General features: G+C 38.6%; 4 protein-coding genes across 6 annotated transcripts; 2 read left to right on the top strand and 2 right to left on the bottom strand.

The window, feature by feature from the left end:
- The first annotated feature begins 2,548 nt into the window (after positions 1-2,548).
- LOC103403176 (calmodulin-binding transcription activator 4-like) lies at positions 2,549-8,297 on the top strand. Of its 2 annotated transcripts, XM_029095444.2 has the most exons (12): positions 2,549-2,886; positions 3,303-3,428; positions 3,550-3,665; positions 3,957-4,045; positions 4,120-4,165; positions 4,303-4,902; positions 5,097-5,187; positions 5,285-5,496; positions 6,038-6,711; positions 6,902-7,475; positions 7,639-7,929; positions 8,020-8,297. In XM_029095444.2, the coding sequence occupies exons 1-12, from the start codon at positions 2,877-2,879 to the stop codon at positions 8,122-8,124; spliced, it is 2,934 nt and encodes a 977-aa protein (XP_028951277.2). In that variant the 5' UTR covers positions 2,549-2,876; the 3' UTR covers positions 8,125-8,297. The 2 variants fall into 2 exon arrangements, with proteins under 2 accessions (XP_028951277.2, XP_070671484.1); XM_070815383.1 differs by lacking the exons at positions 3,957-4,045; positions 4,120-4,165.
- Positions 8,298-9,162: 865 nt separating this feature from the next.
- Positions 9,163-10,587, top strand: LOC103403177 (uncharacterized). Its single transcript, XM_008342008.4, has 2 exons — positions 9,163-9,576; positions 9,926-10,587. Exons 1-2 carry the CDS (start codon positions 9,394-9,396, stop codon positions 10,355-10,357), a joined length of 615 nt encoding a protein of 204 aa, XP_008340230.3. The 5' UTR covers positions 9,163-9,393; the 3' UTR covers positions 10,358-10,587.
- A 606-nt stretch (positions 10,588-11,193) lies between these two features.
- On the bottom strand, positions 11,194-13,777 carry LOC103403178 (nuclear transport factor 2B). The gene is made up of 2 exons (XM_008342009.4): positions 13,178-13,777; positions 11,194-11,500 (listed from the first exon to the last, which is right to left on the bottom strand). The coding sequence occupies exons 1-2, from the start codon at positions 13,472-13,474 to the stop codon at positions 11,426-11,428; spliced, it is 372 nt and encodes a 123-aa protein (XP_008340231.1). The 5' UTR covers positions 13,475-13,777; the 3' UTR covers positions 11,194-11,425.
- Positions 13,778-14,184: 407 nt separating this feature from the next.
- Positions 14,185-21,124, bottom strand: LOC103403179 (histidine kinase 3-like). 2 transcript variants are annotated; one of them, XR_003769746.2, is made up of 11 exons: positions 19,368-21,124; positions 18,745-19,026; positions 18,287-18,456; positions 17,869-18,081; positions 17,479-17,665; positions 17,342-17,393; positions 16,988-17,217; positions 16,747-16,845; positions 15,421-16,553; positions 14,829-15,139; positions 14,185-14,673 (listed from the first exon to the last, which is right to left on the bottom strand). XR_003769746.2 is itself a non-coding variant. In NM_001328729.1 (10 exon segments), coding segments are annotated over 10 exon segments (3,081 nt in total).
- Positions 21,125-25,889: the final 4,765 nt, after the last annotated feature.

Raw genomic sequence — 25,889 nt, 5'->3', positions numbered from 1 at the left:
GTGGTGCAAGTGCAATCGTGCAAGTTGAGGATTGGGAATCCAAGGTCAAAAGCATGGTTTTATTTATGAGAACTATGGACTCTGACATGGTTTTAATTATGAAACCACAAGGTGGACAGGTGATGTGAAAGAGTAGAGGTGAGGTGGACGGTTTGATGGTTTTAGTAATGAAAACCACCCACCATGTAGGCTTTTTATATTTTTAAAAGTTTTGTGTGTGTGTGTGTGTGTGTATACACACACATATATAAATCTTATATAAATTATAAATTATTTAGATAATATTTTGTATTTTTCCTAGGCAAGTATATCATATATGTACAAAAAAACATTCACATATGTATTTTCTTCTATAAGAAATAACATATAAGTCAATAATTATTTACATTTGATATAATAAATTTAATTAATTCATAAAATATATAAGAAATGTACCTAAATCCGCCTAGGCCGCCTAGGCGCTAGGCGCTAGCTCGCCGCCCGACTAGCGCCTAGCGTTTTTTAGAACCTTGCTTTATATATATATATATGTGTGTGTGTGTGTGATTGTGTGGATATTAAAGGAAGGACTTGAGACATCAAGTGCCGCATTCTCATATGAGTTTCATGTCATTTACATCACAAATGATTAGTAAATCAGAGATTTTAAATTCGATTCCTGTATATGATGACTTTAATATCTATTTGCTTAACCTAGTTAATTTCCCTCATTAGAGTAGAGTGACCACACAAAACCACGGCTACAAAATATACTACGGCCTGAAAAATATTAAAATATCTACTAATTAAGCTTGCTAATTAGTTTATGAGTAATGATATTCATACCATGTTTTTGTACCACATTTTTATACCATCTAAGATGACATTTGATGTGGACATCCACATCATTTGAATTAGTCAGATTTTTAAATTTAGGTCATTATTTAATAAACTAATAATTAATAAAAACTAGTTAATTAAATGATGATTGTGGTATACGAGGATTCTTTCTTATTCATTTCCTTAGGCTATGCAAATTTTTCAAATGATGTGGTTGTCCACATCAGATGCCACCTAATGTGGTATAGAAATGTGATATAAAAACATAGTATGAATATCATTACTCTTAGCTTATTGTGAAGTGTAGAGTCGTACTATGGCCTCCTATTTCATTTCCCCTCCTATGAAAACAAAATATAACACAAAACCACGTCTACAATCAGAACTAAAATGATCAACATTAAAGGCTCAAAGAGAGGTCCCTTAGAGCAACTAACTATTGAATCCCCCCTGTGAACAGTAACTGCTTTTAATGAACATTAACTGCCGTTTGCATCTCCACCCCTAAACTGAATAGCCATGACAATATGCAATAAAATATTAGTATTTTTTATTTTATAGAATAATAAAAATTAATTTTATTTCAAATTTCAGATATGATTTTTAATTGGTCTCGTTGTACCACGTTTCATTAAATAAAAACTTACAACCCAAAGTATTTGAGAAAATATAAAATTGTGGTGTAAGGTGGAAGATAATGATAAGATATTTATAGAAAAATTAATTAATTAATTTTAATTTTTAAAACTTTTTTGGATTTTTTATTAATTGTTTACATTTTTTTTAATTTTTTTACATTTTCATTGCTTTTTTACATTTTTTTAATTAATTTTATAATATGGCTAGCGTCAACTTTACATCATGTGACCTCACGCTCTCAGGCCACCAATTTGAGCCAGGCCACTCACTCGGGCCTTCCCCGAGCCCCATTGCCCGCATGGGCTGGAGCAGATTGTTGGGGCTATTGGGTCATTTATGTCGCCTGTCCATCGGGCTCCAGCTCTCGCTGGAGTTGCTCTAAGTATTTTGAGAATGACAAGACACTTTTAAGAAAACTAGTTCAAAGATGCTTTTAAGAAAACTATTTTTGGGCTACAAAAGTATTTGAAGTGGGTGCTTCTTGTAAGAAACACTTTTAAGTCTGCCATTTTAAAAGCACTTCAAATCGAGTTATAAACTTTTTTTTTTAATACATTTCAAATTGAGTTATAAGTTTTTTTTTTTTTTTAATACATCGATATTATTAACTAAGGGGAGGGGAAGTTCAGTTAAACAATACAATTGATAACTTAGTTTGGTATTAAATTCACTATCTATGAGATTTAAATTTAAGACCTCTCATTTTTAAATGAAAATGAATACCACAAGATCGTAATACTGATTGACAATCGAGTTTTGAACTTATCTTAATATTATTGCATGTAGCCCTGTAGCTTCTGGGTTTGCATCTGTGATTCTGTGGCTGTGGGGATTTTGGATCTTGGATATTTCCATCCAAGCAAGGAATCCAACGGCACTCGGCACCTGTTCCACGTTTTCTATTTTATTATTATTTAAACAATATTGTGGTCAGCTAAAATTGTACCTACCGTATTTTATTCCTCTGCTTCGCGGCAGGTGCAGACCTTAGCACTCATGAAGTCCGTGAAGCTTCCAACTTTGAATCAATCAATCAATCAATCAATCAATCATCATTTCCATATAGCCTATAATCTTCCGCCAGCCCATCAGGACACGATGCTTCCTAGCCACCGGGCGCAGGAGATAATTCGCTCCTGCTTACGGTTTACTTGCACGCTTTGTCCTCTCTATCGACCTTCTTGGAGTCTTTGGTCTTGCTGTCTCTGTCGGTTATTTTCCTTTCAAGCCTTTACACACTACAAGGCCAAGGGTACTCTGCTCACCTGCGATCCGGTTCACGACCGAGACTCCGGTCTCTCCGCCCCCGAACTTTAGCTCTTGAATTTGCTCTGTCGACCGCCTCCGGTTTAAATGCCCGCAAGTCAACCCCTTTCTCTGCAGTTAGTCAATTTTTGATATTTCGGCAGCTGAGCACGATGCAATCAGGTACGTAGGCCACTGAGCTTGTTCGCAAATACCCAGAAGCGAAAAACTAAACTACAATATTTATCGAATTTTGAGTACGAAAATGCTAGATCATGTAAAAGATTGAAAATTTTCTGATCCCCTTGGCGTTTATTTGGGTTCTAATCAGGGACATTTGGTTCTGCTTGCAGTTTGTTTAAAGTTTTCTTATGCATCAAAATGTGTAATTAAATTAGTGTTAATTAACAACCATCAAAATTTGAACTTTTTGTTGGTGAATTTCTCGCTGCATGAAGTAATTCCAAACGGTTTTATAACAATTTTAAGTCTTTCCTGCTGCAAACAACAATTTCATAACACCATCAGTGATCTCAAATTTGTGTTTGTCTTGTCAATTGAAAACTAGTTGACATTTTCTATGTCATTTGATGTCTCAGGATATAACATAAATGATCTGTTTCAAGAAGCGCAAACCCGTTGGCTGAAGCCTGCTGAAGTGCTCTTCATATTGCAGAACCATGAAAAGTACAAGATCGCACCCGAACCCCCGCAACAGCCTAGTAGTATGTCTCCTGTTTGCTCTTCTTATTGTATTGTAATGGCGTGGCTTATTGGCATTGTTGCTTCCATTAGATTTGGAATCCCATTTATTCTTACGTCTTTTTCTTTTGGATTTTGCAACAGGTGGATCTTTATTTCTTTTTAACAAGAGGATCCTTCGTTTCTTTCGTAGAGACGGGCACCAATGGCGTAAAAAGAAGGATGGAAGAACCGTAGGTGAAGCACATGAGCGACTTAAGGTTCGTTAAAGCAATCTATTCAGTTACATTGAAGCTTTCTTTTGTGAAAAGGTCTGTCCTTATACCACATGACAGTTATTTGTTTTCTCGGGTATTTATAAAATGATAAACTTTATCTGTTTGAAATCTTTGGATGGTTCAGCGTTCCAATGGAAATAGTTTTCTAGTCTGCAAAACTTCGTGCTTAATTTTGCTCTGTTTGTATTGTTGCACTAAGGTAATGTTGTTTGTACTACTGAGGCCAGTGTAGTCCTATATTTCAGCTTGAGTAACCAAGTTTTGTATGCATAGGTTGGTAATGTCGAAACGTTAAATTGTTATTACGCACATGGAGAGGACAACCCAAGTTTTCAGAGACGTAGCTATTGGATGCTAGATCCGTGAGTACCCTTGCAATTATTGTCGAGTGCATTTCCCTGAATAGATATTTCACAAATTAGAATTTCTTTGGCAGGGCATATGAGCATATTGTACTTGTGCATTATAGAGAAACTAATGAGGTGAGTGTTCAGAACCTGATTTTAAACCAGGCATATCTCACTACTCCTTTTCACATGAATTCGCTCTCTCTCCCTCTCCTGGCACCACCCCTTCCCCACTGGGTTGTGATAATTTTTTATACAATGATGCATTTCAGGGCAAGCCGAGTACTGGTTCTTTCGTACAATCACCAGTATCTTCTTCCTTTAGCCACAGTCCAAGCTCTAATTCTACTCCTCCTGGCTCTATCTCCATAGTTAGTGATTTACGTGAACCTAATCAGAATCTATCCAGTCCAGGTTCACTAGAAGTTAGTTCAGATATAGTCAACAAAAATGGAAGGGGGAACCCAGAAAATTTATATGGAACGGGGGAGTTGGATAGTTTGACTAAGTTTGATGTTAATCAAGCTTTGCGACAGCTTGAAGAGCAGTTAAGCTTAAATGAGGACAGCTTCAAAGGATTTATGGACGACAGTCCAAATGCTTCAGATATCCTGGATTATACTGATATCACCAATAAGGATCAGTTTGCTGCCTTCAATGAACCCGGATATTTTGTGCACGATCAGTTCTACAGTGAACCTGCTCGGATGCAAGGTAATGCAGACTATAGTGGTGAGCACTGTAAAATCATTGACCATGAAGTCAGAGATGGAAACAAAGAATCTGCTACTTGGAAAGAGTTTCTGGATCCACGGAAGAATTCATCAGTCCTAAAGTCGGCGGAGAAATCTTTATATACATTGGACAGAAATGTGAGTGTTGCTAAAACCTTTTTTACTGTCCACTGTTATTACACCTTTACTCAGATGAATTTGTTAATAGCTTTTGGCCGCTTTGCTTGTCTTTTATGCATAGACTGGTCCCATTTGTCAATAACCTTTTTATGTTAGTTGTACCTTTAAGCTACTGAGCCATCAATTCATTGTTTTTTTCCCAATCGAAACAGGAAAACTCGCTGTCTTCCTTGAGGAGTGGACCAACTGAAGTGCAGGAGCATCATCAATGGCTAAATTCCAATGAAAATATTGTGGACAATGGTATGATATCCTTTTCTCGTTATGAAAATCGCTTTAACACTTCATTTAGCGCGTACTGAGTATTTTTCAGATTCTAACAAGCTTCACATGTAACCAGATTCTTTGCCACTGCCTCTAGAAGTTGACAGATCCAAACTGTATCCGTATGATTTTGTGTCTGGAACACATCCAGACTATTATACACAGTTATTTGAGCAAGGCCAGATAGGATCTGTTGATTCTGATATCAGTTTGACTGTTGCACAAAATCAAAAGTTCACTATTCGGGAAATATCTCCAGAGTGGGGTTATGCCACTGAAGCTACAAAGGTATGATTGTTCTCAGTTTTATCATACCAGCTATCAAATACTTTCTACCAGGTGCATCTAATGCTTCAAAACTAAAGTTTGAGTTATAGGTCCAGAACTCGATGACCCATTATCCGAGTTACCAATACAAGTGTCTATCAAAGCCCTTTCAAACACCAAATATCCTCAACCCTATAAACTTAACTTGACATTTTAATCTTATATTTTCCAAAGAAAATAAAGAGTTCGTATACTGTTAATTTGGATTTTAAATGCATTCCATCTAAACAGCCAGTCCCTGTGATCCATCTAAACAGCCAATCATGTTTATGGGTACTTTCCTATGCACGTTTTAAAGGGGAAAGGAAGGGGAAAAAGGGGGGGGTGGTTGGGGGTTATGCAGTATTTGTTTTGTTCAGTTGTTATGGTGCTAAGTTTCCAACAGTGCATAACCCACTAGTTTTCAGTTTTCTATTTTATAACAAAGTTCTAACATCATACATTCTCCTTTGGATATTTTATTTCTTTTCAAATTACTTAAAACCAACTTTGCTCATTGCAGGTCGTCATTATTGGATCTTTTCTGTGTGATCCATCAGAATCTGCATGGACTTGTATGTTTGGTGATGTTGAAGTCCCTGCTCAGATCATTCAGGAAGGTGTAATCCGTTGTGAAGCTCCTCCTCACCTTCCTAGGAAGGTGACTGTCTGCCTTACTGCTGGAAATCGGGTGTCTTGCAGTGAAGTCAGGGAATTTGAGTATCGAGTTAAGAGCTGTAGCTGTAGTCACGATAATTCACCTCCACAAGAAGCTGCTGAGAGTGCTGAAGAGCTGTTATTACTAGTCAGATTTGTTCAGTTGCTCATGGATGATTCATCAACACAGGAAAGGGATAGTGTCGGATCTGATTCCCTGAGGAAATTGAAAGCTGACGTTGATTCATGGAGTAGTATCATTGAAGCCTTGTTACTCGGCAGTGGAAGTTCATCTAGTACCATATATTGGCTTCTGGAAGAGCTACTGAAAGACAAGTTGCAGCAATGGCTTTCTTCCAGATCCCATGAATTTGACCAGAATGGTTGTTCCTTGTCCAAGAAAGAGCAAGGGATAATACACATGGTTGCTGGTTTGGGGTTTGCGTGGGCCTTAAACCCGATACTAAATTGTGGAGTCAATATAAACTTCCGCGACATAAACGGATGGACTGCTCTACACTGGACTGCTCGTTTTGGAAGGTAATGAAACTTTCCTTTTCTCTGAGTATTAGCAAAGGGGTGATGCACATGGGTTGTCATCGGTATTATTAGTTCGGATTTGTTTTTGTTTAAGATTAAGGTTGATTACTAAGCATAACTTTTGGATTTGTCTAATCTCATATAAGCTAGCTCTTGTTTTGCATCATTGAAACTTTCTTATTCTTAACAGGGAAAAGATGGCTGCCGTACTTTTAGCTTCTGGTGCATCAGCTGGAGCGGTGACAGATCCCAGTTCCCAAGATCCAGTTGGCAAAACTGCGGCATCTATTGCAGCAACCATTGGGCATAAGGGACTTGCAGGTTATCTTTCAGAGCTGTCACTGACTAGCCATCTGTCATCCCTTACGCTGGAAGAAAGTGAGTTTTCCAAAGGTTCAGCTGAGGTTGAAGCAGAATTAACAGTAAACAGCGTCTCAAATAGAAGCCTTGAGGGCAGTGAGGATCAGGTGTCACTTAAAAACACCTTGGCTGCAGTGCGGAATGCAGCTCAAGCTGCAGCACGCATACAGTCTGCGTTCCGGGCACGTTCTTTCAGAAAACGGCAACATAAAGAAGCTGGTGTGAGCATAGATGACTACGGTATCAGTTCACGTGACATTCAAGGGCTTTCAGCGTTGTCAAGGCTAACCTTTCGCAATCCACGTGACTACAATTCAGCTGCAATATCTATTCAAAAGAAATACCGAGGGTATAAAGGCCGCAAAGATTTCCTCACTCTCCGCCAGAAAGTTGTGAAGATACAGGTACCTCACCTTTTGAACTCAGGAATGCAATTCATATGCAAAAGAAGTCTTCTTCTTTTTTTACCTTTTTCGTTTTAACGAAATGCAACACACGCATTTAAGTTCAGAATGTTGATGTTTTCCTAGTTGGTAAAATGAAGTATCAACTTTTTTCTCTTGGCAGGCGTATGTGCGAGGTTATCAGGTGAGGAAGCACTACAAGGTAATTTGCTGGGCTGTTGGAATTCTGGACAAGGTTGTACTAAGATGGCGAAGGAAAGGAGCTGGTTTGCGTGGCTTTCGGCAGGAGACAAAGTTGAAAGAAAGTGAAGATGAAGATATTCTCAAGGTGTTCCGCGAACAGAAAGTCAATGTAGCCATTGACGAGGCTGTCTCGCGAGTGCTGTCCATGGTTGAGTCTCCAGAGGCACGCCAGCAATATCATCGCATGCTGACACGGTACCATCAAGCTAAGGTAAGAAACCAAGCAACAAATCTTTGGTGACGACACATTCCGTGGACTTGAATTTAGCTAATCGCGGAAGAACATATGTTTCGCTTGCAGGCTGAACTAGGAGGCACTAGCGGCGAAGGTGCCGAAGCAGATGCACCAAATTCCGGTGGCGATAACGTGATTGTAGACGACACTGATATGTACCTATTTACATAGAAGCAAGCAATATCTGATGATTCTAACTTTAGTAACTTTATTTGGTTGATGAAAATGTTACTGATAAATGGTAGACGTTTTATGGTTCTGAGTTTGTACATAATGATCCGATCTGACCTGGGATGAATCATGATTCATGAGCATATGTTTTGAAATGTATGTTGTTGATGTAACTGCTCCGACTGACATTGTCGTTTGTTGATTCGGCCTACGCTCCTCTCTCTTGAGAGGAAAACTTACGCGCGCCGGAATAATTCGATGTTAACTGTTAAGCCTATAGTCACTCAAGCCAAATACGAGCTTGTGGTCTAGTGGTAAAGATGGATTACGAGGCTTCCTTAAAATTGGAGGTCTTGGGTTCCAAATCCGTTTCTGGGCTGGAAGTCAGACTTGTGGTCAGAAAGAGGCTGAAATGCCTCTGTGAATCTTTCCGATCCCCAAAATGGGTGGATAACTGTGACTTGCCATCAGTTGTCCTTCTTTAAAAACCATCAGTTGTCCTTCTTTAAAAAAAAAAATAGTTGAACAATACTATCGTGACACATGTACATAGTTGTGAGCACTTTTTTCCTATGAGGTTTAAGATGCAATGATGTGGATTAAAGCTTAAAAATTTAATCTCGAGAATTTTAAGCCATAATTTAGAAATTTTGTTAAATCCCAAGTTGTTAAAGAGTGCTTGAGTGAGTCTAATTTATTTCTCAGTAAATTTTGTTTTAAATAAATTTTACGTAGATTTTCATTATTTATATTTTATGAACTTTTTAATTTATAAATATTTAAATTTTAATGAATAATAAAAAAATACACACCGCATAAAACATTAAAGTCATGAAAATGAAAAACCCCTTCTACAAATATGGAACGCATGGAAGTTAGGTTCAACTCATTTGTTAGTTTCAACCATACATAAGTATTTATAAAAATTTTGGGTAAAAATTGATTTAAATATTTTATTTAATTAGTTTAACTGTTGAATTTAATTTTAAAACCGTTAAATTTACTCATATTTAATTTCGGCCTTTTGATCTAATATAGTTAGGAAAAAAATGGCCAACCTGGATCAAAGAAAAGAGTCGTGGGGCTCGTCGCAAGTGGCGAGAGCTGGACCCAGCGGCTGACGCTTTGTCGCGTGGCTTCTGTGAGGCGCCTCAGTGCGCTGCGGGTGGAATCTGGAATTAACGAAAAGGGTTCGAGACTTGAGTTTCTCTCTCTCTCTCTCTCTCTCTCTCTCTCTCTCTCTCTAGCTGAGATATTACATCGTAACCTATGGATTCGAAAGATGAGAACTTGGAGCTGATAAATGAGGCAATCAAGAGGCTCTTAGAGGAGAGGAAAAACAGTCAATCCTCCGCCGGCGAGGGCGTTTCCCAAGGTGGTGATGATGATGATGATGATGATGATGATGATAAAGATGAGGACCGCCTCCTCCTCCACCGATTGCTCTCTCAGGTCAGATCACCGGCCATCTCAACTAGTTCTCTATCTATTTCCCCTCGTATCGTTTCTTTTCTGATGGGGGAGTAACTTTCATGACACGTTACACTATTACCGCGCCAGATGATGTCATGATACAATTATCTGAAGCGAAACTTACGCATGATATCATGATAAAATTATTTGAAGCGAAACTTGCACCTATCATCGTGTCATTTGCGCGCCTCAAATTCATGAACGTATTAACAAATTGCCATTGAGACTCCAAAATACTTCAATTTTTTGTCGATTTTCATTACGAAAGGTTGCAATTGCATGATGAATATTTTGAGGTATTTCAATTCAGTTTCATTCCTATTGACAGTTGGAATCGTTAAAAGGCAATGGCGAGATTCGGAACTACGAAACTTCAACCAAAACGGGAGAGGAAACGTCCTCTACAAACGGCGAATTGAAGCCGGAAAATGAGAGTTGCGGCAAAGCAGATGGCGGTGGGGCTGAAATCGATACGGAAAAAATTGTGAGAGAAGTAAACAAGGTGAAGAAACAGAACAGCATCACTCACTGGCTGCTTTCTATCATGATTGTGCTCACTGTCGCCTGGCAAGTCTCCGAGGCGACTTTCCTTTGGAAACTCAACGAGGGATTCAGACACCCCTTTCGATGCATCGGAGGGATGCTGACGGGGAACGGGAAGGACTCGGAAGAACGCCACCGGAGTGAGTCTCCTTCTCTTCCTTCACTCCAAATACCTGAGCTCCCCTTGCCAGATATTAGTCTAAGCGAAAAGCATTGAATTTTTCAACAAACTGTGAATATTATTATGAATGTTTGGCTCCTTTTAGTTTTTTTTCTTCTTACCGTGATTTTATAAGTCACTTCAGTACATGCGTCAACTTGTGTATTACCGAACAGAACCTATGAGTATGTTTGAGATTTGTCTTGATGGATATTGTCGATGAACTGTAAGATTGGTTGACTAAATAGATAATTGAAAGTTATCCAAATGATGGGATTACTTGGAAATTTTGTTCAAGTGGGCACATAATACCACCCTTTGTTGAGTTGTGAGTGATAATCTTGTCTTTCTCTGTAGTTCAACCGGAAAATGTCATTATAACGCCGGAGCTTCCGCCTGCCATCGGCATCACGTGGAAAATTTGAAAAGGGGATGTTTAGATGGAACTTTCATCCTTTACCTCCTCACGCAAAGACCGTTTAGTCATCCATAGGAATTAAAAAAAATTCATGGTTCACTGTGGAGATGCTACTTATCACTATAACTGTTGATTGGTTCGACGCATATGGTTTTCAAATCATTTTTCTTGGTTGATAAAAGAAAATGAACGATAAGGCAAGAACGCCGCTGGAGGGGATCGAACTCTCGCAAGCAATGGTGCCGATTATGCGCGGGGACGTTCAGCACGACACGATTGACCGTCTCTTGCGCAGTTGAGAAAACTGAAACAAACCAGCCAAACCAAAGAAAGCTAGAAAGAAAAAACCAAAGAAAATCTCCCTTTCCGTTACAAAATTTATTTGAGTGAAAACAGCTGCGTTATCGATACTATCAGCCGTGGATTCATGCACATGTGGTTTGAGAGCAAATTCCCACCAAGCAATCACTAGATATTACAGCGAAACAGAAAAATTTATATGAGGATTAGTCTTCAAACCTCCAATAACTGTATTCATTTAGACAATTACCCAGCAAGGTAAGCATCATCCATTTAACCAATAACAATCTCTGAAATTCTCTCCAAATTTAGAGAAAAACCACATTCAACAACACTAAACACACCACCAACCCAAAGACCGAAAGTCCATCCGGCAATAGAGAGAAATGTGATTCGTAATCTCATCTTCACGCATAGTTCAACCGGAAAATGTCATTGAGAACGTAGAAGCTTCCCTGTTGAGTCGGCATCAGATGGAACATCTGGAAATGAAATACAAAACTATGATTAGGTAGAAGCCAGCCGAAGATGGAAACGAAAACTAGTAAACTACAATGCAAAGATAAATATTTCAAGATGTTCACAACTACGTAAATGGTAAATCACGTATATATTGGATTCGATAAAGGAAGACACATGCCAGCACCCTATTATCTAAAATAAGTAAACATAGTAGAACACATTCGCAACAGGTTTATGAACAATTTTTCGGGAATCTTGGAATTATTTATCTGAAACACATACATCTGCATAAAATTTTCATGTATAAATGAAAAGCGATAATGACAACTCCAGGAGACGGCTCATAACATTAATACAAGAAGCAGGGAGCAAAGTCCATGGTATAATGATAAACAGGGCATGCAAGACAACAACAAGACCCAGAATGGAGCACTTATCCCTTATGGGGCACCTGAAAACACACAATGTCATATCCCAAAGCAGGAGGGAGGGGAGGGAGATAAAACTAATGCTGGAATTCTATCATGCGTTTGATGGCTGAGTGCAAGCAGAAAGTAGCCGCAGTCACCGACAACAATCACGAACTGTCACTCAGTCATTGCATCACACATCATGACTGAAGCAGAAAACCAAGGGAAACAATTTAATTAGCATACTTAGGTTTGCCGAGTTTTTATCTATCAGTTAACTTTCTTGACAAGAATAGCAAATCAAGCAGTTTCAAATCGTTAATCACTACAAGTTGTCCAAGATCCCTGTAAAACGAGTGGCCATAAAGCAAAAGGTGATGCTAAACCCTTCATAATACCTACAAAGCAATTAGAGTCAAGAGAGATAACGGATAGATATAAATAGAATTCTGGACAATAAATACCAACCAATGAAATCAAAAATACATAACAACAACGTAAAATTTTCTATGACATGAAACTAGAAGACGACGAATTTCATGGACCTAGATGCCATAATTTAGGCCAGGAAAATGAAAAAACTATTTAGTAAAACTGAGAGTTCAATAGAGAATTCCTTTGCAATATAGAGAAAACAGCACTTTTATGCACACGGTTCAACATAAGAAGAAGCCAATATCTAATTAACAACAAAAGGCGTCGTTAAATCGACTAAGAATCTTCATTTTATGTGTAAAAACAGAAAGAAACACCCAACGAGCACAAAATCCACAGCATTGAAACATGTGAGCTCCAATCAAACTCAATATAAAAGAAACAAAATCAGAATATTCAAAGCTACAAATGTCCGTCTCCGCGAGTAATCCGCTGAGTGAAACCTGCATGAACACACACGGCTGAATCCGACTGAAATTATAATCACACAAGCTAACAACGCATGCATCCAATCATAAGGTCCACAAATCAAATCACATACAGAAAAACACCTGATAAATCATACCCAATACAGTCAATCAACGATGGCAGTTCCAATATCGGATTTGCATACTCGAGTTTTGAGTAGATCGGGGACTAAACCTCGATCACAGAGGCTAAAATCACTAAAATCATACCCTAGAAAACTCATAATCCTACTTATAGCAACAGCAGAAACGCAACGACAATCAAATCGTCACAACAACCACCAATCGCACGCCGATTTAGCAGCAGATCAGCAAATGAGTCACATCTAAAACCCTAAAATCGCCGCAAAAGATTTAAACAAAGACGAGGTAAGCAATAACAGACCTGGCTGAACTTGAGAGCGTGCTGTTCACCGGAGAGCTGGAGATTGCCGCTGACGAAGACGAGCATGCCGCCGGCGGGGCCAGAGGGCTGGCAATCGACGGTGGTGATGCTGTGCTGACACTGCTGGAAAGGGAGGCTGGTGAGCTTGGCCACGATGCTTTGTGACCCTTGGATCTTCTGACCCTCGAAGGTCAACATCGAGCTTTCCTGGTACAGATTCGCCAAGGCCGCGCGGTTGGCGTCGAACAACGTGTAGTAGTGCTCAACGAAGGCCTTGGAAAGTGCGTCTGGATCCATCGCCGCCGCACCTGAACGCCACGCCGCAGAGGAGACTCGACCGTGAAATTTGTTAGAAGGGACTGCTGCAAAACAAGGCGGTGGGAGGAGACGGAGCGAGTAGAGACAACTTGCGACCGAGTGGCTAGTTTTTTATATATATTTGTATTTCAATTATTTCAGTTTTGCGGGGTCAAATTATAATTATCATAATTTTTTAATTATCAATCCTAATCCAAAAGTATTGCCGCGTGACTATAACGCTGGTTGTTATTATTGTTTTTGTTTTTTATTCTACACATTCGAGCTAATTTTTTTTGTAGTGGGATGCGTTACTAGTTTTTACGATAATTCTATAAAAAAATATTTCTTTCATACCAGCAATATTGAAGAAGAGAGAATTTTTATGTTTCGGTGCAGGAATAAACGCGCAACTTGATATTGAAGAATATGAGAGTAAAAGAGAAGTAGGATTTTAATACAATCAAATGAATAGTACCAGAAACTTTTCGTTAAAATTCCTTAAAAACTAATCATTCCAACTAAGTGCCCTTATCTTTGTATCTAGGAATCGCTGTTGTTTGATAAAAAAATATTTCCGTTCAACAAACCATGTACTTCTACTAAAAAGAGCATGTTATTAGGGCTCGTCATTGTTTGATAAGAGAATATTTCTATTTCTTAGGGCTTGGCATACATATGTCAGAAGTTCGATATCTGCAATAGACTCGGACAATAATAATCGACTTTCTCAAATTATCAACATTGTATGGTTACATCAAATCTAAAAAGAAAAAATGTCCGACTACAAATCTTTATTGAGGTTGTCATTTACAATGTGCATCCTCCAACAGCTTCCCAGGAAAAGCTACAACTTCCTCCTTCCTGCCAAATCAATCTCTACACAATACACAGATGCTAAGAAGTGTGACATATCTTCAACGATGCGAGCTTCTATTATTACATTCAGAATCCGAATCGGAATCCAAACCCAGAGCTTCAACGTTGTCGGTTCTCTCGAGCTTCAACCGGAACTCAAAATTCCAGGCTACCGATTTCAGTGGAAGAAGCTTGGAGATGGATCAACTTTACAAGGAGAATGAACCGGCTTTGATATCTGGCTCACAAAAATAAATACAAGGGAAAAGAAAACTGACTTGGATGACAAGTAATCGAGCAGGGCTCCTATATACACTCTGTGTGACAAAAGAAATGTTCTCCTGAAAAAATTAGCCAATGGGCAGTGTGTTGTCAGTTCCTGATGGCACTCGCGATGATTTCATCAAATTTTCGTACATTTTCTTCTAATGTTCCACAATGAAAATATATGGAGCATTGGAGCGCGCAAACTAAATCTTCGTCAATAAAAACTTACTCCGAGGAAAATTCTGAATGCATTTACAGTGACTTGGAGAAACGGTGTGCTGATGCCATCAGCAACTCATCAATTCAAGTCCTCACTACGCGTTTCCAGTTGTAGTAGATTGGAAAAAACGTGAAACTTCGCGATAAAGCTGTTCAGCTTCGAATGGTTTTGAAACATATCCATCCATTCCGCACTTTGTGCATTCCTCATGGGTTGCCTGAATTACATCAGCAGTCATGGCCAGAATGGGTACATGCCATGCTTGAATACTGTTGCTGATATTGCGTTCTAAGTCACGTATTCTCCTTGTAGCTTCAAACCTGTGGGGGGGAAGAAATGAAACTTATAAATGTAGTGACAAAATTAATCCAGGATAGCTCAAATGGATCAAAATTACCAAAAAAAGGCCATGTATACAACCGAAAGAGAGATTTTATAAATGAACTACACATGGCTACCTTCAATATAAGACGACTTGCAAAAACTGAACTTGCTAAGAAGTAAGCCTCACGGATTAAATATTATTTTTAAATGTTAAGTTCTCTGACATTTCAGTGAGGTTTTCAAATTGAAAGCTTCCAAAACTAAAAGCATCACTCACCCATCCATCTCTGGCATCTGGATATCCATGAAGCAGGCATCAAAATGGTGGGGCGGCGTAAGCAGTGAGATTGCCTTTTTACCACTGTCTGCACAGATCACCTCTGCCCCATACTTTTTCAAAGCACCGGCAGCTACTCTGAGATTCACATTATTATCATCTATAATAAGAATTTTCCTTCCGAGCAGAAGATTGCGGAGAGACAAACTTGGGAGCTCCCCATTCCGGAGATTTCCCTTGTTACCAACTCCCATGGCTCTTTGCAGTGAGGCAGCGAGCATGCTTGCCCTGAGCGGTTTCATGATAACGGTTGGGGTAGAGACACCTGAAGTTGCAGAGCTTATTCTGCATGAGCTACTAGAATTGGCAAGAATGAACAGTTTTGGAGGAACCTGTCCATCAATTTTCCGTAAATTACTGACAAAGAGAGCTGAAGTTCCAGAATCTTTATTCCAGACTTCCTGTTCAACAAGGACCATATTGATAGTTGTACTCCCACAGCTTATGCTAGCTAAACCCTGATTCAAATCAGAAACTACTTCAACACGAATTCCAAGCCGTTCGATATGATAACTTGACATCTTGGCCCTAACAGGTCTTTGGTCCACTACTAATGCCGTCATGCCATTAAATTCTGAGGATGCAGCATTTGACTGGCTGTTGATTTGCTCGATGGTTAACTCATTTGAACTGGAGCTGGCATTGGTGAAAACAGCAGTAAATGTAAATGTGGAACCAATCTTCGGAATGCTAACAAACCCGATTTCCCCTTTCATGAGGCCAACCAAACACTTGCTTATGCTTAGTCCAATTCCTGTGCCTCCATGTGTACGTGAGATGGATGGTCCCACCTGCATAAAAGGAGTGAAAACACGAGATTGGGCTTCTAGAGGGATTCCTACTCCTGTGTCCTCAACAGATACAATAATATTGATGAGGTCAGATGAGGATGAAAAACGGCTTGCAGATCCATCTTGACCGAAACACCTAAATCCTCCCCAACTGCGGTGTTTATCTGCAACGGGGAAACCACTCAAAGTGTTCTTGGATGATGATTCGGTCTCAACGCCTATTGAGCCGATCAGCTCCTCGACAAGATGAACCGTCACAAAGATGTGTCCTTTCTCTGTGAACTGTATATAAAATAAACAATGTCATTGCCATTTTATACAGAACGCGGACAACATGGCTTAAATAGAATTAATTTCCCGTATTTAACAAAGCCTAATATACGGTTTGATACATAAATATATGCAGGGGTACATTTATCCACTCTCATGATTTTACTCTGTATAACAAATAGTTGAGAACCCACTGGACACTTACTTTGATTGAATTCCCCATGAGATTAGTGATAATCTGCCTAAACCGTCCGGGATCACCAATAAGCATATCAGGAACCTGATCTGAGATGTATACTGCCAACTGCTCTCCCCAAAAATTTGGTCATGAAAATTTCAAAAGTTCAGTTATTAGACAACGAAAACTTGGAGCAGAAAACCATACATAAAACAGTGGAAAATGTTTTTTGCTCTGGGGAAGTAGTGGGGGTAGAAACACTATTTACCTCTACTCCTTTTTGTTGAGACTTCCCCGAAAAGAGTGACAAAACATCATCCAGAATAGCTCGCAGATCAAAACGCACTGCCTCAAGCTCCAGCTTACCAGATTCAATCTTTGCCTGGTCCAATACCTCATTTATAAGTGAGACTAGAGCTTTTCCACTTCCCTGGGCAGTTCGGACATAATCTAGTTGAGTAACATCCAGGTTTGTGTCCATTAGCATGTGTAACATTCCTGAAAAGGGACAGGATTGTCAAAGTTCAGCAAGCTTTCTTTTGGCTGTAGTTTTGCTCTAAAATCTTGAGCAATGCCGGGACATGATTTTAAACAAATAACAGCAGCAGTCTCGCAAACTCACCTAGGACACCATTCATTGGGGTTCTGATCTCGTGTGAAACAGTTGCAAGAAACTACAGAGGATTAAGATCTGATTAGGCACAAGCATAGTACAATTCCAAAGAAAGTTTTCCTGCGTTAACAAAAGTCAGAAAGTACCTGAGATTTGGCAACATCAGCTGCCTCGGCCTGTTTCTTGAGTTCCATCATCTTATGGAAATCATCCTCCACTTTGGCAATCCTATTTACAGTTGCATGGAAAATGTAGCCAACAAGCAATGCAATCACAAGGATCCCAATAGAAGTTGTAATGGCTAACCACGGCCAAGGTGGCTTCTGTTTGAACCTGCATAAAGAAGAAACTCGGCTTCTGAATACAGTTCTACAAGACTTTCTAGATGCCTAGGTCCCTCAGAAACAGTGTGATCAGAATAAGAAATACAAACATAACATTTCCTAGTCTCGTCCCATTACCAGAGACCAAGGAGAGGCCTATATAACATAGAAGCACAACTCTAAAAAGTACAAGGCACAAGACTTAGTAGTTACCTGCACCGCATCTCATGGTTCCTTAAGGGATCTCCAAAACTTAAGGAGCTGACGTGCTGCAATCCATCATCTGAAACATTTGAACCGTACATGCTGATTGGATGCGACTGATTGGTAGTATCATACACGTCCACAAGGATGGTTTGCTTGCTAGCGAGTTGTTGAAGTAACTTCTCCACTAGTGATTCAATATGAAAGATTCCACCGAGATACCTGGTTGGCAGAAACAACAGGATTAAAAACCTTCTTCTAAAGTATAACCACTCTGAGTGTTATGAGTCCAGCAAAGCAATTATGTCTGCTGATATCCCTTCAAGGCCTTGATGATACCATAAAGGAACGTGGACATGCTTTTTATCAGCGGAAGACTTGTATTATGCTTTTATTAATAACATGTTCTCATTCGAAGAAAGCATACCCATCAGTCGCCTGAATTCTTTCGTTTGGAGTTGCATTTGAGGGCAGATCTCTTTTGTAGACAGCAAATGTCAGTATTACTCCAAGTCTGTTTGTTTTAAGCAGCCGAAAAGGAGCAGTAAGAACCCCCTTTCCCGATTCTCTTGCACGCAACACGTTTTGTCGATCTTCCTGTTGAAACGCAAATGAACGAAACTTCACGAGTGAGGATTGCAAATCAGGAAACCAAATTTTTCTAGATAGCATGAGACAATGTCAAGAGCTTTCTAAATTTCTAATATAAAGGTACTATCATCTAAATTTTGGATACATCAGGACTGCAAAGTAAAAGTAAAAGATGCTAGCCAACTACTAATTAACATGCTGCTTAATTAAGATAATAGAATTCGACTGGATCTACCAGTATGGTTATTAAATGAATTGTGACAAGTTGACGAAAGAAACTAGATAAGGAAATACCTTTCCGGTCAGCATATCAAAAGAGATGACATGTCTAACGGTATCCTGTGCAAAGATAACAGGAGCATATTCTTCCTGAACTGGGGAAGGTTCCAAGGCCTCTGGGGCATAGTCATTCTTATGAACCTGGTTCTGTTCGAGGGTATCCATTCTCTTGATAGTCCAGCCCTGTTGCTTCTCAAATTGTTCCTTTTCCGAGTGGAGCACCCTTACAGCATATGCCACGCCACTTGTGAGGGGTCTCTCGAAAGCAGTTCTTTCAGTGTACCGCGCAAAAGTTTTCTGCAGGCTCGAAAGTTAGGATGTTCCATCAACTAGATAACAAGCATCATAGCTAATATCTGAAATTAAATTAAGCAAAACATATCAAATTAACACCGGTTGAGAAACCGGTACACAATTCTTCGAATTTAAAGCAAATCCCCACATGAACAAAATGCATCAACTAGCAAACCAGGTAATTAACAGACAGGTAGGTACTCATTAAGTACCCTCAATTAATATCAATCTGAGCGACATAAAACACCAATTAGCCTATACACATCAAAAGCACCAATGACACAAATCAATTCCAACATATTTACCATCCTAAATTGCTCAACGTTGACAGATGATCTCTTTACCTGATCAATGGCCGATGGATACTTTCCGTGGTGGAATGTTGAGATCAGTATCGACATGGCCTGGATATGGTTCATGCTGACATTAAACTGATCCTGCAACATCCTCGCCCTCTCATCACACATACTTGCAAGAGTCTCCTTCCTCTTCTCACTGGCCTGTGAGCTCATGTACCACAAGATCCAGAGGCTCCCAATTGTCCACCCAACCACCCACGAAAACAAAAGCCTCCTCCACCACGTTTTTCGGACTCTCTTCGACCCGATATACTGGTAGTAATGGTGGCGGATCTTGCTGATGTTCATTGGGATTTTCTCCCACCATTTGAGGCACATATTGGCAGCTTCACCAAGCAAACCTACCTTGGTGTCTGTCACAATCCCACCAGTGAGGTACCAGTTCATGGAAATTAAAGATACAATCCAGCAACATAGCATCCAAAGCAGATGCCCCACCTTTAAACCGAACCCAAATACATGGAATAAACTCATCCACCACAGCAGTAAACCAAGCAAGTTAACCACAAACAGTGCCAAGAGGTCAAATGAATTCTAGAGAGAGAAAGAATGAAGAGAGAGAGAGAGAGAGAGAGAGAGAGAGAGAGAGAGAGAGAGAGAGGGGGAGAGGGAGGAGGAGACACCAGCTATCAAATCAACAGGAACTGTCCAGCAAAACCCAACATTTAGAAGTAAAAAATTCCAAGCTTGGAAGAACAAACCCACCGACCTTGAATTCACTGCAACCAGGAAGATTTTGGGATTCTGGGGACGATGTGTGTGGTGTGGTGGGTGTGGGAAGAAGTTATCTTATCTACACACCCAAATAACTTCAATTTTGGGTGCGCAGGAACCAAAAACACGACACCCAAAATCAGGAAAAGACAATAAATTTACTAACAGCACTTCCAAAGAACAACAGAATCCCAAGATTCTGTCTGTTTTTTTCTAAATTCTAACAAGAGTTTGATTTGATTATCCTCTTCAGCCACCAACCCAAACCCAAAACAAGCAAATGCGACAGCAAAGATTCCAACTTTGGTAATCAAACCAACAGAGGAAAATCCTAGTTAAGGAGGGAGTCCTTAAATTCCTGAAATCAAACCACACCCAGTTCGAGCATGTGTGGTTTGTTTGTTAACGTTTGACTATTGAGCACACCCAGCTGCAAAGATCTATGCAGAGAAGAAGTACCGATAGCACTACAAGGAATGAAGATAATGGTGGAAGTAGCAACTTTGGGAGTGGAAGAAGAACAAGAAGCCAGCAAGTTTGGATGATTCATGGACATTAAGAATTAGGAAGAAGAATCTGTGAGAGAAAATATTGGAAGAATATGGTGGTAGAAATGTCTGCTAGCACAGCCCATTATCTCCATTCAAAACATCCACCCAGGAGAAATTAAAATATTTTAATAAAACAAAAACAAAACCAAATAATTATATAAATTTGTTTACGTGGAAAGATGGATAAATATATTCAGAAGAAATCTTGGTGAACCGTAGATACACCTTGTCGTAATAAAATTGATCGATAATACATATTTATGGTAAAAATCAAATTCACAAATCAGTTTGAAATAAAATAATAATATCACGTAATCGTGTTTCGGTGCCGCGGAAAACTACTCGATGTTTAGAAACGAATGGCAGTAGAGGTACACTCCCACTGAAGCAGAAGTAGCTGCATTATTTCTCCAACTTTCCTATGGCGTTCACATCCATATCCATCAAATGCCCCAGTCGACAAATTCTACACGCTATGGGCGCCAATTCGTTAACTCTATTCGTTTGTAAGGCTGTACTTTTCGATGACAAAAGTACCCTTTGCATGGGGGTCTAATTTCATTCTTTGACATCTTTGCCTTAGGTGCTTTGTACCAAATGGCATTAGATGCCCCATACTTTTCCAAAATTGCATTTGGAGGACCAATAGTCAAAAGAGTTGGTAAAAGATACAAGGGCCAATGATAGGAACTTGTGGGAGGTGCCATTGTGCTATCTTCTATCCTATTCCATTCCCTGTTTTTGTTCTGGAATCTAAACCAATGTTTGGTTGCAGGCTTAGGGTTTTTTTATTCTCTGTTTTCGGATTATGGATTGGTGTTGATAGGTTCTTTGTTCTATTTTTATACTATAAGAGTTTGGAACGAAAATCATGAAAATACGAAAGAAAAAAGTGTAGAAGACAACAGACGAAGCCGTGTTTCATTTGCTTCATGTCCGTAATTTTTTTTTTTTTGGTGCCATATAAGAACACATTGCTTTGTAACCAAACGTTGGAGTGGGTAAATGTCTGATTCGGCTAACTCCACCTCTAATTTCAACTATATAATATAACTGAGTTAGTTTGGTTTGGTATATACGTGACAAAATCCAATAATTAAGCTTATCTAGAGAAAAACCAATCTTTAGTGTTTTTCAACTCGATTTCGATTGGTTCACTGGTTAACCGGTTTAAGATCCATCTTATTATGATTTGTATGGTGCCTCAACTCAAAAACTCAAGCTCGTTACATTGAAAGCAAAGCTAATAAGGTATCTGCCTTATGTGTCACTCTACCAAGATTCGAGTCCTTTCGGCTTGAAATTGTGGGCATGCATTGGTGATGACGGTGAGTAACCAATCTCATCTTAAACTTTTATCCGTAAAAAAAGCTAATAAGTTAAAAGAAAATGTTAAAAGTAAAGTTAAAACCAACCCCACCAATGACAAAGAGAGTTTTGTGTACATGCGTAGATGTTACCAATCCCTACATGCCTAACAGGAAGCAACAAACAAACAAACAAGAAACAAAAGTTGGACCAGCAACCAGGCATGGAAGCAAATACAACCAAAATGCAAGGGCTAAATTGTCAACGAAGAAGATAAGCTATGGGAGGTGGTTAGACGACAACAGTGGCAGAAGCGTAAAAGTGTGAGAAAGCAGGGGCGAGAACAAAAGGGCACTTTAATCAAGGCTTGTCACGAAGTGATTAGGCCATCACTACTACCCACTTCCTTTTTTCTGGTGAGCTCCTTGTGAAAGCGACCCATCCCACGTCAGCGCACCGGTTCTCTGCCGCTGGCCAATCAGAAGGTCCAAAATGTAATGTGCGTAATGGCTTTGCTTGCTACGTGTCACGTGTGGGGGGAGACGATTGGAAATGTGAGCATCTTCTCTGTCTCCCCCCCCCCCCTCTCTCTCCTCTCTGCGCTTCGTTTTGGGCTTAATTTGTCGGAGTCCAGCTCAGCAATGTATTCGCGTATAATCAACTCTGTAAAACTGTAAAAATTGCCTCTTCATCGCGGCTTTTAGTGACCGGTAACTTTTAATTTTTTCCTCGGATAATTTAATATGTTTTTTTTCTTGTACAATATTGGATCATTTCTTTCATTTTACAATCAATTTTCATGCTTGATTTATTACTTTTCGATCAAATTCAACAGGATGTTCTTGGTTCTGAAATCGTCTTTCAAGTTGAATTGTTACTTGTCGATTTGACAATGAGCATATTTTATTAACTTGAGGAGTTGAGCAGTGCTTAATTTGACCTTACTAAAGATGTCAATATTATTTTCCATTGCAGCCATTCATGGTTCATAACACTTCTCGATCCGACTTTCCAACACCAAGCAGGTGTCGTGCTCCGTACATCACATGATTATTTCCCTAAGTGAGGCATTTTCTAAACCAATTAGATAGAGTAAAGAGGGGTCTAATTGCATATAAATATGAAAGAGTGCATTGATGGTCTCCCTACAAAAAGTACCACAACCTACTAAAAGTTTGAATTTTTTTATAAAATTATATTCTAATTTATTTTAATTCATAAGAAGTATTTAAATTTGAGTGCAAATAAATCAGACAAAATATTCCTAACTCACACGTGTCATTACTTCATTAATTAATAGTAAATAGTGAATTTTATTCAAGTGCCACCTATGCATATGCAAAATTACATGAACTTTCAAATAGTTAAAATGAATTAATTTGTCTTATATATGGTGTAAAATAAATTTGTGTATATAAATGGAACCCACTCGTTATTAGTACCATTTCTAGGTCCCATTAATATAAAAACTTAAAAAATATATATATATATAATTCAAATAGAATAATAACAACGTATGCGTCATCTTGAGGGGGATTAACGAAAAATATATATAATTTGAATAAGATAATAACAATATGTGACAATTTTTAATATCGACCGAAAAAATTACTCTTAAAATCATATATTTTACTTCATCGTATTCAACTTGGTTGCAAGGATGGATGCAGTTTTGTCCTTAAAGCAAATTTCTTCTGGAGATGCTAAGACTAGGTCTAATTAAACTTTCTTATTTTACGTTCTAATTTATTCAAAAAAATGCTTTTTATATCAAATAAATGATACAAAATCTTAATAATAAATAAATTATGAGGAAATTAATTGAACAAATATTTATAATTATCCCCAGAGAAGGAAACTGGGCAGCTTACTTCTTCATCTGGTACAACCGTACAAGCAGCCTCCGCCAAAAATGGTGGCTGTCCAAATCTCTTTTCTCTTTTCCTTTTCATATTTGTACTGGTTTGGTATTCTTCAACTCAAAAGTCCAAATGCTTGCAACCCATACCATACGCACAATTAACATCACCATCACAAGCTTCATATATTTGCCTAAACAAAGGACGAAATTAATAACCACCTCACTCTTTCGTAAACGCGTAAAGTATTACAGTTGTCGATTAAATGTAAATTTTTTCATTGGAGCTTTTTGGTAGTGTTCAGGCTTTATCTAGGTTCAATTCCTTGATTCCTACCCCATTGGATTATTCGCTATGAGTTTTTAGCGGGTGATTAACGCTGACGGAGCTCTCAATCCGAAAATTAAGAAGCATATGATTAAAATTAATGATATATTAATCCACAAAAAATAATTTGACGGAAATATTTGGAAGCTTCGGTCAGCAAAAGACATAGAGAGGGAGTTTAAAACTTTAAACTATAATACGGAGCTTTGATAGGGTTTTCAACAGGAAAGGTCAAAGACAGAATAAAGTTTCAATAACCCACCTAATTTTTAAAAATTAAAATAATAAAAATAATTAATTTACAAACAATAATAATAATGATTAATAAAACATAATTAGGTCACTCTCAACAAAGCTCCCTTTGAATCCTTGTTTTTCATTAACAAACAAACTAGGCGTCAGAGATTACGGCATCCTATCCTACCCGCCCAAAGGACGAACACGACTCCACGTCATCAACAAAAAGAGAATAAAGGGATAAAGTTGTCCATGAAATGAAGCATCTCTCTTAATCCTACTTAACCTAATTATTAATCTAATGATCAAGAAAATAAAGTAACTTGAGTTCATTTACGTTACGATATTTAATATATACTTGTTTGATTCTTGCAAGCCATGTTACGATGCTGCTTGCTGGCTGCCACCAATGAAAGATACTCTCGTGTAATTAAAGACATTACACGACAACTATTTATTAAACATGTTATATACTTTTTTAACACGCGATAAATATTTGTCGTACGAGTAATATCATTGAAACTATAAACTATGCTTTGATTGCAACTTGCAAGGAGAATATATGTATTACAACTTTGAAGTGTTCTTGCACTTAGCAGGTTGTGAGGAGTTGTACCACATTTAAAAGTTAAGTGTTATGTTATTCTCTTGTCATTTGATTTTGGAATAGAACATCAACGCTATTTACGGTATCATAATTAATTTATCCACGTATAAAGTCTGAAAATCACATGTGCTTCACACAATTCAATAAAATTACTCATTAATTTGTTAGATTATTTCCCACATTACTAATTAATTTTGGATTAAAGCCTCAATTTCATTCGGCGGCACGTTGTGGACCCTTAAATTGTATAAACGTAGAAGGGTGGTGATTGATGGAAAATGGCATGTGTGGATTTTCAAGTTTTAAATTAAACACCGCATTAATTAATGAACGAGATTAGAATAATTGAGAATTATTGTTGAAGGTGGACCAACAAAGCCCCATTTAATGTATGCGTGATAGAGATGTGGCTACATGCTCGACGGTGGGAATTTGCCAAATCGTATTGCTTTTCTCGAACTTGCTTCCAACCTAAGAGCTCAACACCCGTCGGACCAACAGAATAAATTGTCACTAAAAAGGTATAAGTTTAAATAAGCATGGAAGTTCAGATAGTGCAATAATTAAGCATTGCTTCTCGAATACCATTAATGTGTGGCAGTAAAGATCTATCGTCTTTAATCTGGACGAATTTACACTTATGAACTAATAAACACATTCAATCAATGACTAAGCCACACGTGCTAGATGGGGAGATTGACTAATAGATCTCTGATGCCTAAGTCAGTATCTTTAAAAAGAGTGAGTGTATGCGTAGCGTAAAGCTTACAAAAAACTAGTAGAGATTAAGTATTTATAGGAAGGTGGCCAGCCATAGTAGGCTTCTACTCTATATGTGACGACTTCCAATTGGCCAAGATGTGTCTTCCATATGATGGATGAGGAAAGAATAATTCCGAAGATA

The sequence above is a fragment of the Malus domestica genome, chromosome 16, assembly GCF_042453785.1.
Source record: "Malus domestica chromosome 16, GDT2T_hap1".
In the NCBI taxonomy this organism is placed as follows: Eukaryota; Viridiplantae; Streptophyta; class Magnoliopsida; order Rosales; family Rosaceae; genus Malus; species Malus domestica.
The sequence above is the reverse complement of the archived record's forward strand: the minus strand, read 5'-3'. Positions and strand labels throughout refer to the sequence as shown.